This window comes from Nothobranchius furzeri, chromosome 8 (assembly GCF_043380555.1).
Source record: "Nothobranchius furzeri strain GRZ-AD chromosome 8, NfurGRZ-RIMD1, whole genome shotgun sequence".
NCBI lineage: Eukaryota > Metazoa > Chordata > Actinopteri > Cyprinodontiformes > Nothobranchiidae > Nothobranchius > Nothobranchius furzeri.
Window position 1 is genome coordinate 80,811,706 of NC_091748.1, and position 18,668 is coordinate 80,830,373.

The 18,668-nt window shown below is 45.5% G+C and overlaps 1 protein-coding gene across 2 annotated transcripts in view; it reads right to left on the reverse strand.

Annotated features, from left to right (window-relative positions):
* Positions 1-18,668, reverse strand: part of tmem259 (transmembrane protein 259) — a 46,315-nt gene that overhangs the window by 26,914 nt on the left and 733 nt on the right. For both annotated transcript variants that reach the window (XM_054733039.2, XM_054733040.2), the window contains exons 2-4: positions 9,542-9,909; positions 1,184-1,495; positions 985-1,102 (exon numbers count right to left, since the gene is read on the reverse strand). In XM_054733039.2, the coding sequence (XP_054589014.1) occupies positions 985-1,102; positions 1,184-1,495; positions 9,542-9,754 (643 nt within the window). In that variant the 5' untranslated portion in view covers positions 9,755-9,909. The remainder of the gene's footprint in view (positions 1-984; positions 1,103-1,183; positions 1,496-9,541; positions 9,910-18,668) is intronic.

Consider the following 18,668-nt stretch of genomic DNA (forward strand, 5'->3'; position numbering starts at 1 on the left):
CACCTCCTTCTTAGCCAGGCATGCTGGTCTGCTCAGGTGGAGGGGTGCCGCCCTGCCAACCCATGCTCAGTGGGTGATGGAAGTGATGTCTTGCTTGAGCCTGAAAAAGATTAGATATTCCATCCAAAACCAGGGGGGGGGGGGGGATTCGAGAAGGTTTGGGGAACCCTTTGTTGGCCACTTTTCTCGCCCCCTTTGAACCTACTTGTACTGACCCACTTTTCTCCCTCACATCTCTTTTTCCCTAACTTAACCTTGGGGGGGTTCCAGGACTCTAGAAGGCGCTATATCAAACTCAGGTCATTTACCATTTAGCGTTAATGTAATTTGAGGGGTGGGGGAACTTGGCATCCAGCTGTACAATAATGTATACTTCTTGCATTGTTGACTTCCATTGTCATTCGTTGTGTTTACTTGCCTTTTTAAAAAATATTTATTTATTTATTTAGATCTTTTTTTTAATTGTTTTTTGTCTTTGTTCTCATCTTAGGGGTGTTTCTTATAATTTTACAAATACTCTACAAGGATTTTGTGCCTACCACTGTTTTTTGCATTTCACATCATTGTTTAAATCCGCTATGTATACTGTTAACCCTTATTATCTGAAATGTCAATAAAAAGATTTATGATCGAAACATAAAAGAAAACATAAAAGAAAAAGCCTGCTACTGATGAAGATAGCCTAACGGATAAGATGGTTTAGGCCCTATCCTCTCTCGTCTTCAGCCGAGCCAAACGCAGCAGCTGGCTCTTGGAGCAAAGCAGGAGCAGCAAACACCAATTCAATACATATCAGTGTTTTTCTACACAGACACTCCAGCACCACGCCAGTTGTTGCTTGTTATTGTGTTTTCATGTATGCACTAGTGTTTGTCAGTGTGTTCAAGTACTAGTAGTAAATGCAAGTAAAAACTAGCTACTTTTGGTTTTTTTGAGATTGCAACAGTTGATGGGGACATATAAGCTAGCCTTAACCCTTCATACCTTTAGAAGTGTGACTGAAGGAAACCTCCTGGCTATTGTTTACTCCTTCTGGTAGTGCTCCTCCAGCACCTCCTCCTAACACAGATGGTTTCAGACGAGGCTCGATGTCCAGTGCAAACTGCAGGAAGACGAGCAAAGATGCAGAATGATGGTGACAAGAGGACAGTCTGGCACAAAGAAAAATTATATCCTAATTCACCTGAACTGAGCTGTTGTTAAACATCTCCAATGTCTCCTCATCTTCATCTTCCTCCTCCAGTAGTGCAGTCTGGCTGGCCTCCTCCACCATTCCTCCTCTTCTTCCTTGATCCTCCACAGCTTCCAGCTCCTCCTGGATGCCAGTGGGGTCATAGTGCTGAAGAAAGACAGCAGCTCGACTGGAATTCCTCTGGATCTCCACACGAAGGATGCCATCTCGAGGCCAGCGGTCCCTGACTGCCTCCAGGCAGTTGATGGGGGAGCGGGAAAAGGCGATGTGGATGTAGGCCAGGATAAAGAGGACGAAGAGCGCCTAACAAACAGCAGTTCTCCAGTTAAACTATGTCCAAAGCAACTGAGACACAGGTAGTGACTTGATTCCTTTAACTCAGAGTCTATTCTCTGGTTAGGGGCCTAATTCAGACCCACAGCTAACATACAGGCCATGGTGTTCTGGACCACCTGCTGACCTGACACGACCCCACACAGGATTCAACCACTAATTTGACCGGACATAGCTAGAACAGAATGCAATAGAATAGAATGGAAAATCCCTTTATTGTCCTGAAGTGGGGGATTTTGGGTCACAGAAGCAATTATATTCAATATAGAAGCAGAGGGAAAAGCAAGAAAAAGGAATAAAAGCCTATAAATTAAACAAAAAACCCTAATGCAAGAAATACTCAAAATATTCAGTTATATTTAAATCATTTTAAAAATAATACCATGTAAAAAGACAAGGAGATTTTTATAGTGATAACATGAAAGCACACGGCCGAGTGCAAATAGAACAACAATAGAACTTTTGCATTTTTATCTACAATATATTTATAATTCATGTAAAATAACCCTAATTGTATCTAGGCGTGGGCCATTTCATGTTGTTTCAAATATTAGCATCATCTTTCATTTGTTTTCGTCGTCGTCTTCCTCCGCTTATCCGGGTCCCAACTAGGGAGCTCCAGACCGTCCTCTCCCCGGCCACCTCCACCAGCTCCTCCGGCAGGACCCCAAGGCGTTCCCGGACCAGATTGGAGATGTAACCTCTCCAACGTGTCCTGGGTCGACCCGGGGGCCTCCTGCCGGCAGGACATGCCCAAAACACCTCCCCAGGGAGACGTCCAGGAGGCATCCTGACCAGATGCCCAAACCACCTCAACTGGCTCCTTTCGATCCGGAGGAGCAGCGGTTCTACTCCGAGTCCCTCCCGGATGTCCGAGCTCCTCACCCTATCTCTAAGGCTGAGCCCGGCCACCCTACGGAGGAAACTCATTTCGGCCGCTTGTATCCGCGATCTCGTTCTTTCGGTCATTACCCAAAGCTCATGACCATAGGTGCAGGGATGGTGCTAGTTTAGAAATTAACCTCCCGATCTGATACAGAACCACTTGACCACGATTCAGATAACACCAATACATCCGGATTGCCTGCTGAACCCATACCTTTACCATATCAAATTTCTTGAGGAGGCTATGAACATTTAAATGAAGCAAACCCAACCCATGTCTTTCTCCGAAATCGACAGGTGAACTTATTGAGTTCAAAAGTGGTCCAAGATTTGGGTGAATATTTCCTGATATTAGTAGAAGTACAAGGATCAGGAGACCTTTCCTGTTTTCCTAACCCTAACCCTAATCCTAACCCATCATTTTCATCCTTCGATGCGTGCGTCTCAAGCCTGCCCTGTAAATCAGTCACATTACAGACAACGCTATGTTGTATCAAATAGATACACAAACATCGACATTAAGGCTTTGAGAAATCCTGACATTAGCATGAGGTTTGCTCTGGTTTTGACTGTAGCCAAATCTGAGTTCCGGATCCCCTCCGCTTGTGTAGTTGCCCACCCAAATTCAACCATGGTCCATTTTGCTGACATGTAAAATTCTTTTGACCACATGTCGTTATAAAGACTAGAAAAACTAAAGCAGGAAAGATACGGAGAGGGGTGCCTCTCTCCATTTTTACATCCCCAGGAATTAGCAACATGGCAATACAATCAGACTAATCACAGTTTTCACTACTACTGTTCCCAGACGCCAGACAACCTCCAGTTCTACCTGCTGACGGACGCAGGCCGTCTCCAAATCAGTTCGTTCCTTGAGAGAGCCGCTTCCCCGGAGCAGATCTATACTATATTTTACTTGTGAAGAAACTTAAACTCAGACATTGTTTCCTAAATAAACTGTTTTTTCTTTTGAGGCTAAAGCGACTAGTTACGGCAACATTTCTGTCTAATCTGGATTATGGAGACCTTTAGTATACGAGTGCCTCAGCAGTGTCTTGGTAAGAGCAGGGACACACTGGGACTAAAAAACAGCCCTGGACCTTGACTGGGCCCAGCCCAAAGTAATCGGCGAGCGGAAATTCGGCAGCAAAAATATGTGGTCAAGTCATCAAAATTATAGCAACAGCGCTAATGCTGACTATATGTTGTATTAAAAGCTGTATAAGCTTAATAATTTATGCAGTAATTAATCTTCTTAATAATAATAATAATAATGCATTGAACTTATATAGCGCTTTTCTAGACATCCAAAGACGCTTTCACACACTCTCACATTCACACACTGCTAGTGATGGTAAGCTACTTTGTAGCTACAGCCGCCCTGGGGAGGTCTGACAGAGGCGAGGCTGCCATTTGGCGCCGTTGGCCCCTCTGACCACCACTAACACAGGAAGGTTGGGTGAAGTGTCTTGCCCAAGGACACAACAGCAGGACACCCCTGGCGGGAGCTGGAGTCGAACCCATGACCCTCCGATCATGAGGCAACCCGCTCTACCACCTGAGCTGCTGCTGCCCTCTTACTGCACTAATAAACCACATCTAAATGGAAATGCAGCATTACAAACGTAACTTCTGTATTTAAGATGTGTGTGTGAGCATTACCTGAACACTACTACCAACCTTTCTACGTAAAACCACAACATGCTTCTTATTCCCCACTGCACGTGGCCTTTTACAGCTAAAATGTTGAACTTCAGCTGTTATCCTAAAATAAAACTGCAACCTGAACATGAATTCCTAACATCAATCCTTGCAAACGTCTCTCCTCTTACACTCCATGCTTACTTCCCCGGGATCTGCCCGTGGAACCAGCGATCGTTCTGCCCCTCATTACTGCTGCCATGTTGCTGTGTAGCTATCTGCCCCACTTCTCCACCGTGAACCTGCTGCTGGCTGTGCTGCTAAATATGTCGGTTCATTTGTGGCATTTAGAGGCTTCAGCGTCTAATGCCCGCCTTCTCAGCCCCACCCTTTTCTTTCTTTTTCACTAGCGGCCGGGTTTTGCATCGTTTTTTTCTACTACCTTTGCCTCCTCTCCAGCTTCTTCTCCTCCTTGCCTGGAGGCCACAGCCAATGTAGCTGGCATCCAACTTAGAGGTGCAGTGCTGCCACCTAGAGTGCTGGAGCATGAAGGAGCTTTGAGGGGGGGGACAGGTGTTGAAAACGTGCGTGGGAGTGGTGGGCCGGCCCACCGGCCGTCCTGTGATTCTCCAGAATCCACAGATGGCTAATCCGCCCCTGGGTAAGAGTGATGAGGTCATCATGCCTCGCTGAGGTTTATCACTAACTGTAGACCACTGACCCATCATGGTGAACAGTGTTCGATCTTCTTAAGCTTGGTTTATGCTTGATGCATTTACTTTCCGCTTGGTGATGCGGCTCGCGGATGGAACGCGCTTCACAACTCGCAGCGTTTATGGTTCATGCGGCTCGTCTCTGCGGTGAGCCAATATTCTCCCAAACTGTAGGGGGCAGCATGGAGCTCTACGGCATGCACACAACACTACACCATAGTAGAAGTAGAAATTACTGTTGTTTACAACATGGCATTCCAGCAATTTTAACAGCGTTCTCGTCTTTTCCGACAGTGCGAGCTATTTCTCTCCAAGAATTATTAACAACATGTTGATCACGGTGATCTCTGAGAGCTGAATCATACAAATGTCTGTATTTACCAACCTCTGCCATACTAGTTTTTTGCCAATCCGCCATGTTTTTCCGTGTTTGACCGTCTGCGTGGTTAGAAAATTTCCTAGATGCGCGGTGCGGAAAGTTTGGGCCGTGCGGAGGCGCGGTGGAGGGGCGTGGTTGTTAAAATGACGCAAATTTGCCGCACGGAGCCGTGCGAACCTCACAGACGCGTCAAGCATAAACCAACCTTTAGTCCCTACACCCCCAGCAGGTCCCTGAGGTCCAGTGATCAAAGCCTACTGGTTGTGCAGCACCAGGCTAAAGGTCAAAGGTGACAGATCATCTGCTGCTGTGGCCCCCAGACTCTGGACCTCTCTCCCCCTGAGCCTGAGATCAGTGGACTCAGTGGTCTCCTTTAAAAAGCAGCTGAAGACTCACTTGTTCAAGCTGGCTTTTGTATGACCTTCTTCACCTCTCTCTCTTTATTCTGCTCTCCCCACCTATTCCACCTTCCTCAGGATCCACTGGTTTCCCTCTTTCCTGTTCACTCTCTCTCTTTCTTTACATGTTTTAATCACAATTGTCTATTTTTGCTCTTTTTAAATATATTTTTAAAAAAATTCTAAATGCTTTTTTATATTTTTACATTTTTTGTTTTTGTGAAGCGCCTCATGATTTTTATCTTGAGAGGCGCTTTAGAAATGATATCTTCTTCTTCTTCTTCTCCAGTGGGATGACCCTAACCCGGGGACATTGGTACATCTTCATTTATACGGCCATGCTTGGATGACTACCTCCTACATCTGTAACTTAATCTCACAGAGAAGTGTAACTTCTCAGTCTGCGTACAACCATCAGCTGTTACTGTGGTCTGTTTCCTCACACCGAACCGGGCTGGAGGGCTTTGGTTCCCTCTGCTCCTTCTGCATGGACCAGGCTGCAGGAACACTGCAAACTAACCCAGTTTATCTCCTTGAATACGTTTAAAACCAGACTGAGAACCTCGAGATGCTTCTCTGTGTTGTAACTGTCTTCTGTAATCTAGTACACAACATGTCTGTGTAACTGTAACTTAGTAACTGTAACTTTTGAAATGCCACGTTTCCTTCTACGGAAATCTGTGAGGACAAAATGCATTCACTGATTTGTAACAGCTGGTTACAAAACTTTCACCATCAATTAACATGGTTGCTTTACACATTCACCTCTTCACTCATTGCCAGTGATGAAAGGGATTCTGATGTTCTTGTCATTTTCCGGGGGTTGCACTGCCAGGGATTTTTGACCCTAATGCCCATCGTCGGTAAGGTCTTATTTGAACTCAAAAATAATGCTTGCTTGCAATGATTTAGGTATGTACTGCCCCCTATTGCCAGGAAAACTACACAATGTCACTTTAAAATTGTCTCTTCCAATATTATGTATTCTGACAACCACCTCTGGTCGAGCACCGCACACGTGGAAAGACCAACAACTACAGCTGCAATGACCTCAGAGCGTGATGAAGTGTACGGGGGGATTAGGTCAGAGAGGTATGATGGCGCACGGGCCTGTAGTGACTTGAAGACAAATGTGAGTACCTTGAACTTGACTCTAAGAAAGCCTGTAAGCCAATGCAGATGAGCCAAGATTGGTGTGATATGTTCATGCCTCCTGGTGCCAGTCAGGAATCTAGCTGCAGCATTCTGTACCATTTGGAGCCGAGCTAGAGATGCCTTGCTAACTCCAGGGTAGAGGGAGTTGCAGTAATCTAATTGAGAGTTGATGAAAGCATGGACTACTGTCTCCAGGTGAGCCCATGACACTAGTGGCTTAATCCTGGATAAGCAGCGGAGATGGAAAAAGCAGCAGCGAACTGCACTGTTAATATGAGCATCCAGGTTTAGTGATGCGTCCAACTTCACACCAAGATTTGAAAAATGCAACAAATGCTGATGCCTAGCAGACCTAGAGGGCGGAGCCGTTAAATACACACACACACACACACACACACACACACACACACACACACACACAGGCTGTGTTTCAATTCAGGGTCTGCATCCTTCGTCGGCCGGTTACGTCACAGCGCCGCGACCAGGCCTGTCCCAATTCGAAGACTCCTTCAAATGCGGCCTTCTTTTCGCCTGCATGAAGGATGGGTCCGGTGTATCCTTCAGTGGTTTACATTTCCCAAGATGCCTTGCGGGCCGGACGGCAGAACTTTTAACAACAATGGAGGACAGTGAAGCGGGAGCTGTCGGAGAGGATTGCGCATATAAATGTCAGTATGAACCTGAAAACTGTTAGGTTAAGGACTTTTTGTGATACATGAACGTTATTTTAGTTAGAAATGTTACAGTAAAAGTGCTTGTATTGCGGTCTCGGCTCGTATGTTCGGCCGCTCGGTGTCGTCCTTCTCCCGCTACGTTTCCCCCTGATTTTAATAGAAGTTTGTATTTTAGGGACAAAAGAAAACCAGGGAATTTATTAAGCTTAGGGCGGAGATGGACCACATGATCACTGGAGCAAAGTATTCGGCGGCTGTGGCATGGAGGTACAATAACATCTCATATTTTAAAAACTCGTTTGAGTTTATTTTTTTCTGCGAAAACATGAAAGCAATAACCCGTTGTCCTCTTTTCTCTTCCTGTTTCTTTTCTTACATGTTTGTTAAGACTATTCTGGAGAAAATGGGCATCCAGGGGAAGGTGCCAGCGATGACCAGCTTCTGGATCTGATCAGGGAGGACATGAGGCTGGAGAGGGAGGCAGAGCAGCAGAGGGCCCAGGAGAGAAGGGAGAACTTTGACAGCTTTTTATTTTGCTAGACAAAATGGTTAATAAAGATTAAACATGTACATATAAAAGAAATATCTAAATAAAATCAGTTCTGCATTAAACTCTTGAATTTTATTTTGTTTACAAATGAGAATTGTTTACTAGAGGGTATCCGCTGGGTCTTGAAATCTTAAAAGGTGATAAATGGGTTTTGGTCAAATGAAGACCCTTAGAAAGTATTAAAAACTATGATCACATCTTTGCTCAGGCTCAGCTTGTCGAAGTATTTTCTCTGAATTCGCTCTCCAACAGTCAAGGAAATGATTAAAGATCTAAATAAAACTTCGAGCTCCATCGTTTAAAGTTCCTTCTCCCTTCTGCTCAGCGGTTCCACGGTTGCTAGGCGACGGAACGTTCGCTGAGGGAGAGGCGGGGATTCATGAAGGCTAGGCCTGTCCAAATTCACAGCCGTTAACATCCGGTCTACCCGGCCGACGGAGGACCCAGCCCACGTCGGCCGAGTAGGCTGGGTCCTTCGAAGGATGCAGACCCTGAATTGAGACACAGCCACAGGCTCACGACATTGTGACATCATATGGTACCAGCTAACGTTTTAGGATACCTGTTAGCCAATAGCGATGGCAGATTTAAATTCAAATGCAGTGCAGAGTTTTTACCCGACTACGGCTCAGCACTGACAGTTTAAGGCAGAAAATTTTAATTTTAACTAAAATGCACTAAAGTGCAAAACTATTGACTACACGTGTCTGCAGCACGATTAGACACGCATTTATATAGCTTATCAGAAAAAAAGTTGATTTGGGGGGTGACTTGCTCTTTAAAGGGGGCCAACAAAGAGAGGTCAACGTCTAGACAGAGGCAATATTTATACTGGGACTAAAAACAATTGCCTCAGTTTTACCCTCATTAAAACTTAAGATGCTAGAAGCCGTCCATGTTCTGACCTCCTCCAGACAATCCAGTAAGGGCTTAATTGATCTTGCAGATCCCATTCTCAGGGGAAATTAAATTTGACAATAATTGGTGTATAGGTGGAAATTAATTTTATGCTTTTGAAAAACTTAACCAAGGGGCAACAGATAAAGGGAAAACGGCAAAGGCCCCAGGACAGACCCCTGAGGCACCCCCCAGGAGAGGTTGGCACTGGTGGAAAAGAGGTCACCAAGCTTCTCACAGAAACTCCTCCCGGAGAGGTAGGATCTTACCCCCTCCAGTGCACGTCCGGTGACTCCCACCCACTGTTCAAGCCGAGAGGTCTAATAAAAGCAGAATCACAGGATCGCCTACACTGTAGCCACAGCTGCCCTATGGCACACTGACAGAGGCAAGTCTACCGTACACAGGCACCACCGGTCCCACTGACCACCACCAGCAGGCAAGGTGGGTCTTGCCCTAGGACACAACGACTGCTACAGACAGAGTGGGGCTTGAACCTGCAACCTTTCGATTACAGTGCGAGCACTTAACTCCTTCGCCATCATTGCTAATGATGGGTATATTAGAGCAGCTGCATCCTGGTACAACATGCTATACTTTATGCACGACACAATTTGTCGACTTATAGCCAAAGAAAACTAGAGACTGGTTGACCATTAAAACAACCGTTTGTGGCAGCCAGTTTGAAAATGCATCCCAGAAACTAACAGAAAAGACTTCTCACCTTGAGCAGAACAAAGAACTCAAAAACTCTCCTGAATGACGGTGGAAAAAGACGTGCATAGGTGACGGCCATTTTGAAGAAGAGGGCATGGAAGAGGCGATCACGCACGTTAATGAGCGGGTTCTGGTTGATGTTAGGGTTCCGGATCCTGTTGGGACCCATGTTGTTGTTGTTGTTCAGAGGGACATTGTTGTTGGCTTGGTTCTCTGACATGGTCTTGATGTCTGCAGGCCTCTAATTTTCCAGGATCTGGTTCTAGGTCAGCATGGCTGTCATCTGCATCATGAAAGCAAAGGCTGGACTCAAACCTGGCTTGGGTAATGCTGTCCACGGGTGAGTGCCTCTGTCCCCTGGACCAGCTCAAACACCTGAAAAAGACAAGAACACAAATTATTTATTGAATCATTGAGGCAGTCCCAGAAGCTGATCAGAATCGTGTTCAACGTTAGGACTTGGACAGCTGGAGCCTCAATCCAAATATTCCCGTTTCATACTGTTCTGGGTCTGCAGGAGACACTTGGTGATGAGGTGTGTACCTCACAAATCAATTCGATTTCGATTCAGGGTCCTACGATTCTATTATTAAACGAATATCATGACTACCACTAACTGCATGGTTGGTTCTTGTTGAAAACACAGAAAAGGTGCGTTTGAGTGCGTCAGCCTCCTTCAGCGACAGGGAAAGCTCTAGCTGAGTAAATGAAGCAGGGTGTTCGGTACCAGCTGATATGTGGAAGTGTTTTAGCCATGGATGTTACAGATTATGTCACCAGAAAAACCCTTTTCAGTTCTGTTGGTCAGAGAACCTCTAGAAGCTTCTACTGATAAATAAAAGATCCTCTGGGCTCCCTCAGATCCACTACCCTGCTGCAGACAGCAAAAGGGCTCCTTTATCTGTGAGGAGGAGGAGGAGAGTGGGAGGAAGAAGGGGCAGCATCGTGTCTCCTGCCTCTCCTACAGCCTCCATCCACTCTGTTGCAGACTGTGAGAACTTTCTGTCTTTCTTTGTGGACAAAGTCAATAAGGTTAGATCTAGCATCTCTCCTTCAGCCTTATCGCCGCCTCTCCCGACTCCAACCAGGCCCATCATCCTAGATAGCTTTGCTCCTGTTTCTTTGCCTGAGTTAACCAAACTAGTTAACTCTATGAAGACCTCTGCATGCCCCCTCCACATCTTACCCTCATCTTTGTTTAAAAGTGCTTTTCAGTCCATCGGTCCCAGCGTGCTCTCTATAATTAATGCTTCTCTGGTCTCTGGTCAGGTCCCTGCTTACTTTAAGAACGCTGTAATCCACCCGCTTGTTAAAAAACCGAGTCTGGACCCCTCTCTCCATAGCAGCTTCAGACCCATCTCTAAACTTCCGTTCATCTCCAAGATCTTGGAAAAGGTTGTGGCTAAACAACTCACAGCTGCTCTTGATGAACATAACATCTATGATAGCTTCCAGTCAGGTTTTCGTAGAGCTCATTCTACTGAAACAGCTCTTCTTAGGGTCTCTAATGACCTTCTGAATCACAGCGATGCAGGGTTCTGGTTCTGGTCCTGCTGGACCTGACTGCAGCCTTTGACACTGTTGACCATCACCTGCTACTGGAGAGGCTGAGAGACTGGGTAGGCCTATCAGGATCTGCTCTGGAGTGGTTCTCCTCTTATCTCTCTGAGCGCTCCTTTTCTGTGGCCGTCTCCAAGTTTAGGTCCTCCACCACCTCTCTTACCCATGGTGTCCCACAAGGTTCTGTGCTGGGGCCTCTGCTCTTCCTCCTCTATCTGCTTCCTCTTCAGCACATCCTGAGCTCCTTCAAAGGAATCTCCTACCATCTTTATGCAGATGACATCCAACTGTACATCTCCTTTAAGTCCCATGAGATGTCTAAGCTGCAGCTGTTACACACCTGCTTAGACTCTATCAGAACCTGGATGGTGGGAGCTTTCTTCAGCTGAATGAAGATAAGACTGAGATCCTCATCTGTGCCCCAGACAAGCTGGTTCCCAAAGTCAGAGACTCTCTTGGTCAGCTTGCTTCTGTCAGGAATCTTGGCGTGACCTTTGACCCAGCTCTCACCCTGGATTCTCATGTCAGTTCTCTTGTTGGCTCTTCCTTCTTCCATCTCAGGAACGTTGCTAAGCTGAGTCCCATTCTGTCCCGCTCTGAACTTGAGACAGTTCTCCACACCTTCATCTCCTCACGCTTAGACTACTGTAACTCTCTTTTCACGTGTCTGAGCAGAACCTCCCTGAACCGTCTACAGGTGGTTCAGAACGCCTGTGCTCGGCTTCTGACCAAGTCCTCCAAACACACCCACATCACCCCGCTTCTCCTCCAGCTTCACTGGCTGCCAGTCAACTTCAGGGTTCATCTCAAGATCCTGGTTCTGGTCTATAGGGCCTTACATGGACAAGCACCATCTTACATTGGTGATCTTCAGAGTCCCTACACCCCCAGCAGGTCCCTGAGGTCCAGTGACCTAAGCCTACTGGTTGTGCAGTACCAGGCTAAAGGTCAAAGGTGACAGATCACTTGCTGCTGTGGCCCCCAGACTCTGGACCTCTCTCCCCCTGAGCCTGAGATCAGTGGACTCAGAGGTCTCCTTTAAAAAGCAGCTGAAGACTCAAGCCTGATTTATGCTTCTCCGTCTGCGTCAGTGCGGAGACACGCAACGCCATTATCCGTCCTTGCGTAGGGATCCGGCAGGCACGCAAGTACGTACGGAGTCGAGCCCACTTTTTTAAACATCCGTCGAATGAAACGGATTACGCAAGCTTGTGATTGGTCAGGACGCCGCTGTTGTTTACAGCGCCGCCATTGCAAAGAGAGCCGAGGATAACTAGCGGCAGACACGGAGAAGCTTGAAGAATACCTCGCGATAAAACTCTAAAATAAACGTTTAATTCTCCCGTGACTGGAGGAGTGTAAAGATGCGCAGCAAGCATTTTATTTGTGGACGGAAATGACAGGAAACGTGGGTTTAGAGGTGGGGAGCGCATGAAGAGGTGGGAGAATGAGAGACAAATATGTCCGTGTTAAAAGTCTCTTATAAACACAAAAAACACAATATAAACACACGATCTTGGACCGATACATGACAGGATACCACAGAACAGCGCTACGCCCTCTGTGGTCCTGCCGGGCAATTGCTTTGCAACACTCTCCAGGAGACGGAGAAGTAAAAGAGCAAAACGTTTCCGTCAATCCGTGCGTGTCTGTCCCTTGCGGAGCTGACGGAGAAGCATGAACCAGGCTTTACTTGTTCAAGCTGGCTTTTGTATGAGCTCCTGCTTTTTTTTTATCGCCTCTTTACTCGTTGTTCTTAAGAATAATGAGGTAAAGCTTAAAGGCGAACCTCAAGATGATCTAGAACTAGTATTTCTGATCAATTCATCACTTCTGACCACAGCACGAAACGTGGAGCCCCTATTACGTGTTTGTCGCCGGCTGCTCGTCACCTCCATAGAAGCTCGCGAGCGCTTTTTTTATCATTTCTAGTGAGAGCAGAGCCAAACTCAGACCAGATCAAATAAGATCACTGTGTAGGTTTTTAAAAAATATAAACACATACAACATGTTTACTCCACATTCATTCACACAGACGCTAACTAACAACACGCTAGGGCCCGACCGATATATCGGCCGGCCGATATTATCGGCCGATATAGGGGTCATTAACTCTATCGGCTATCGGCCAAAAAGACGGCCGATATGGCCGATATAGCGCTACCTATCCAGCAGATGGCGCCAGCTTTATGAACTCATGTTGTGGGCTCCACTCCTTGGGGGGTGGAGCCACCGTCACAGCACACATGCAGCAGAGCAGCAGTCAAGCAGAGATGAGACGGTGATGAGGAAGTAGGAGGTAAGTCTTAAGTTTTAAGCATATTTGTTGCGTCAGTGGTAAGTTGAACGGTAAAATCAGCAATGACAAAAGTATGTTTCCCCTCAACATGCTTCCTAATTTGATGGTGTGCCTCGTGGCCTCGTATTGAAAAGTTAACCTGAAAAAATAAAATAAAAACTGCCGCAGCATTACGCTCTACGCAGAGCTCACGCTGCTTCCCCTTTAGTCATGCAGGGCAGTAAGTAAGTAACATTGGCCTTTTTCTGGTAGACATTCTGGAATATTCTCAGACTATTTCCTCCGCTCTTCTTCAGCAGTCTTTTCAAACTCACACGGTTCACCCGCGACTTGCGAAAAAATTGTGCAGACGTCGAAACTAGCGTTGCATGACGCGGGCTGGTGCGCCAGCGTGCAGCGCTTCAGCGGCACCTGTGGCCTATAGAATAGGATAACAAGGGCGAAGAATGAAGGCGCCGTTTCGCGGCGCTTCGGCGGCACACGACCGTTGTCGCAGCTGAGGACGGGCGAGGGGGGGTTGGCAAGTGGCAACAAAGCAATGAAACGCTGTGCAGGGAGTCCCCCCACCTCTCCCTGGCTGGGAGAGGGGGGGGGGGGGGGGGGTAATACGAGAAAATAAACATTCCTCTCTACAATAGAATAAATCTACTGTATTTTTCAGCCTTATATTTTACATAAGGCTTATACATTGCCACATACTAGTCATTTAACATATCTTATTTTTATTTTCCTAATACTGTCGGCTTTGGAAAGGATCCAAACACAAAAGTGTAAAACTCAAAAGTACTTTAATGCCAAAAATCAGGTGACAGAAATAAAATCAGGTAGCTAGGACGCTGAAACCAGCAGAGTACTGAAACTGAACCGTATGCACTGAGGAGTGAGAGATGACAGAGGACTAGTTATGGGGAGGAGCTGTGAGTGGGAGCAGAGGACAGCAGGGGAACATGGGAGGAACTATAAATGAAAATAATTTTAAAGAAGAAAGAAACCTAAAAGGGAAAGAAGAATAACTAGAAATAAAAACCTGACAACAAACGGAGTAGAAAATTCAGTGGAAGGAATAAAAAGACTTGAATACTAAATGAGAAACCCCTTAACAGCTGGGGAACCAAACTAAAACAGAGCCATTGGTTTTGAGCCACAATGTCTGATTTCATTTATTTACATGATAATTTTTAAACTTTTAAGAATAAAATGTCACATTTAATGTATTTTACTTTGTCTTGGTATCAACAGATATATAACTGTACTTTTATGTTGATTACTTTGTTACAGGTGGAAAAAGAGGGTCGTAGTAAGGTGTGGGCCTACTTCACTAAAGATCCATCCGGTGATGTCATCAGCAGGCCAGGGTGAGACAAAAGCAAGTCAAAAAACACAACTAACTTGTGGCACCATCTTAAAAAGAAGCCCAACGATGATTACGAAGTTGCACCAAGTCAAGCAAAGAAAGGGACAGGAACTCAAATGACTCTTCCACAAGTTGTTGAACGAACAGCAAAATGGGGCCCAAATGACCCAAAAGTCAGAGAGATAGATAAGCTCATAATGGAAACGACTGCCACAGATGTCCTGGCCTGTGCTGTTGTGGAGGGAGTGGGGTTTAAACGACTGGTTGCAAAGCTGGAACAAAGATATTCACTGAAAAATGTTTTCGCACAAAGGTGATGGAAGTAACTTACCAAAAGGTTGTGAACAAGGTTAAACAGCTTCTTCATGCTGACCATTCTGGACCCCTTGCCTTCACTACAGACTGCTGGTCTGGAGCTGGTGACGCCCTCATGAGTTTAACAGTTATTAACAAAAAGTGGCAGAGTCCAGCTAGTGCTGAACGCTAAGACAGTGTTTGGTTCTCACACAGGAGAATATAGAAGTGAAACCTTGCTTCACTTATTAAAAGAGTGGGACATTGACCATGAGAGAGTGCACCTGGTACTGAGGGATAGCGGAGCCAACATGGTCAAAGGCACGAGGCTTGCTGAAATGCCTGGACTGAGCTGTACCGCTCACACACGGCAGCGGGTCATAAATGACGACTTCAGTGCTCAGCGAGCTGTAGGGGACGTGCTGGCCAAATTTAAAAGAACTGCCACTCGTTTCAGTCATTCAACAGTCGCACAGCAGCGTCTCACCGGTGTTCAGGAGGAGATGGGAGTTCCTGTTCACTCGATTATTCAGTCAGTGCCAACAAGATGGAACGCTGTGTTGCACATGATGGAGAGAATGATGGAGCAGAAGAGGGTCACTACTGCCTATTCCAGTGACCGTGGGCATCGTCTGTGTCCAACACCAAATGAGTGGGACTTGGCTGGAAAACTAGTGGAAACCCTCAAACCCTTGGAAGAGGTAACCCTTGAACTGAGCAAAGCAGAGTCCTCTGCCTCCTGCATTTTGCCTTCTGTAGGTGTTTTAAAGAGTGTTTTACAAGCAGAGGGACCACATAGAGCTGGCACCCAGACAGCAAGAACAGCTATGCTCCAGAGTCTGAAGATAGATTTATCAACTTAAACCCGACCAAAGAAGTGGTTCTTGCTTGCCTCCTGGATCCCAGATACAAGCACCGACCCCTCGATCAAGAGACACTCAGTCAGGCTAAAAGCTGGCTCCAAGAAGAAATGCAGAGTCAAACATCAGAAGAAACAAAACTGGCCACCATAACAGAAGAGGAGAAAGAGCCAAAAAGAAGGCGAGTAGGCACAGAAAGCATTGTTGACTGCCTATTTGAGAACATGCTTGCAGCTTCTACAAGTGAGGAAGAACAGTCAGATGATGCTGTTGAGGAACTGGAAAGGTACATGAGGGAGGCGGTCGCTGACAGAAAAAGAAGCTGCCCATTAGAAATAACAGCAGCCGTTTCAAGAGCCTGGCAACACTTGCTCAGAAGCATCTCTGCTGTCCACCTTCATCAGTCCCAAGCGAAAGAGTTTTCAGCACAGTTGGGAACATTGATGATGACAAAGGAAGGTCACTAACAGGAGAACATGCTGAGAAGTTGTGCTTTCTGCATTACAACTTGCCCGTTGGACTGGACTTGTTAGAGAATGGAACTGCTGCCAAGAGTCAAGACTAGGACTTGGTTTGGTTTGATTTTGAAGTTATTGTGAAATAACGTTCTACATGAAGGACTTCATAGTTAAAAAACACGCATAACAGCTGTAATTAAAGTGCAAAGTGAGTGCACAAATGATTGTTTTGGAACTTTTTAATTTATTCTCATTTGTTAGGGTTATTATTTCCTGTCCAGGGTGAATACGTTCACAAAGTTAAGTTAACTTCCCTAGAGTCAGAAAACTAAATCTTGAATGTTAGATTTATGCTGACTGAGTTTGTGTGTTCTGTTGTTTTTGAGATTGCAAAATAAATCTTATTTGCATTACTTGGAAACCCTAGTGAGTTATTGAGACAGTTCTTTGGTGTGTAATATAGAAATAAGTTAGCATCAAAAAGGCAGAGAATGAAGGGTTTAATCATAAGAACACTTGTATTCATTTCTTTTTTTGTGAGGGAGATTTATCGGCCATTATATCGGCCTTTGTTAAGTTTTATATCGGTATCGGTCCCAAAAAAAAGCATATCGGTCGGGCCCTAGTTCATAGCACAGCAAAACTGGCATTCAGGTTTACAGTTTAAACTTTGATCTTTAGGTGTGTTATTGTTTGCGTAAAATATTTGATTAGAGAATTCTGCACTGCTAATTTTTATATTTTATATTTGTTTTCCATTGTTTGATTTTGTACCTGCAAAGTAGCTAAACAGTATTGCTAAGATTAAGTGCCAGTAGCTATGGCATAAACGGCATTTACATATCACAGATAAAAAAGTTTACATTTTAGGGTATGTTAATTTTCCCAAAGCAGATAATTTGTTTATTTTGTACCTGTATAGCATTAAAGACACAAAGAATGTCAATAAAAGGTTTAACTAATATCTAGTTTCTTTATTTTTACATTTTAAGCTGCTTTAAACCGACAATATAAAAATTAATCGTGATTAAAATCGAGATCGAACGATATGGAAAAATATATCACGATCACTCTTTTTGCCATATCGCCCAGGCCTAGTTCTGACTAACCCCGGCTTTCCACCGGAGCCGTCAGCAGCACGTTACTGCAGCAGCACGTCATAGCTGCTGATAGGAACCGCTGTGGTCAACAGAACCTTTTCCACCGGAGCCGTCAGCAGTGCGAGTCGGCCGCGTCTCAGGAGCAGCATGTCGCGGCCTTTACGCGCCGGTTCTATTTTCTACGCGCGACGCCTCTGAAACGGGTCAAGTTCGACAATTTTGGGGAAGGAAAGACAGGAAATCGGACGCGGAAATGGAGAGAAGCTCCCGAGATTTTCAGAGTAAAGAAACGTACTGCCTTCCGGTTGCTTTACTTTAAAAAAAAGGTACTAAATGTGCGGCCCCATGAGAAGTTATCACCTAGCTAGCGGTCTCCTTTGTTTTTCAGGTCTGTATTGGCGATTATAAAACGGACAGAACATAAAACACAAACCATGTTATAGTTTTCTCCTGCTTGTTGTTGTGTTTACTGACGAAGTCACTCGTGTGACTTCGAGCTCGGTCGGTGACAGCTGCTCCCCTGCTGCTTCGCGTCTCGTGGGAAGGGCCAAGCAGCAGCTTACGCGAGCAAGACGTGCTGCTGCAGTAACGTGCTGCTGACGGCTGCGCTGGAAAGGAGGAGTAACATCGCATTCACACATAGGTTCATCCATCACAGTAAATGCTTAGTTAACCTGTCGTGTTTTAATTGTTGGGAAAATAAATTCTTACTTTGATAAACCTGACTCTTTTCTGAATCAAACGAAGTGTGTACGATTCCTTAATAAAGCAAGAATCCTAGAATCTTCTGATGAACACAGTAAAGAGCAAGCAGGGTTGATATTCTATATTTGGATAGAGTATCACAGCTTATTGGTCATAAGCAGAGGTAACATATATATATATATATATATATATATATATATATATATATAGGGCCACAGTGCAGGCCTTGATGCTCATTTCCACTTTTTTGAGTAAATCTGACTATTTTGTGTTGTGACTGAGATGCGACATTAAACTCTGCAGTGTGACTGCTCCATGGCCCCAGAGAGACCCGCATGCACAGAAGAGAGGAGATCACACTCTGGAGAAGCCTGGAGCGTCGGACTTGTGCTAACCCTGACCCTGACCCTGACCCTGCTCAGGTTGTGATGGAGCCTTCACTGACAGGGTCAGGATCACACCGTTTATTCTTCCGTTTTGGGCTGGAAACGGTTTTAATCCTTG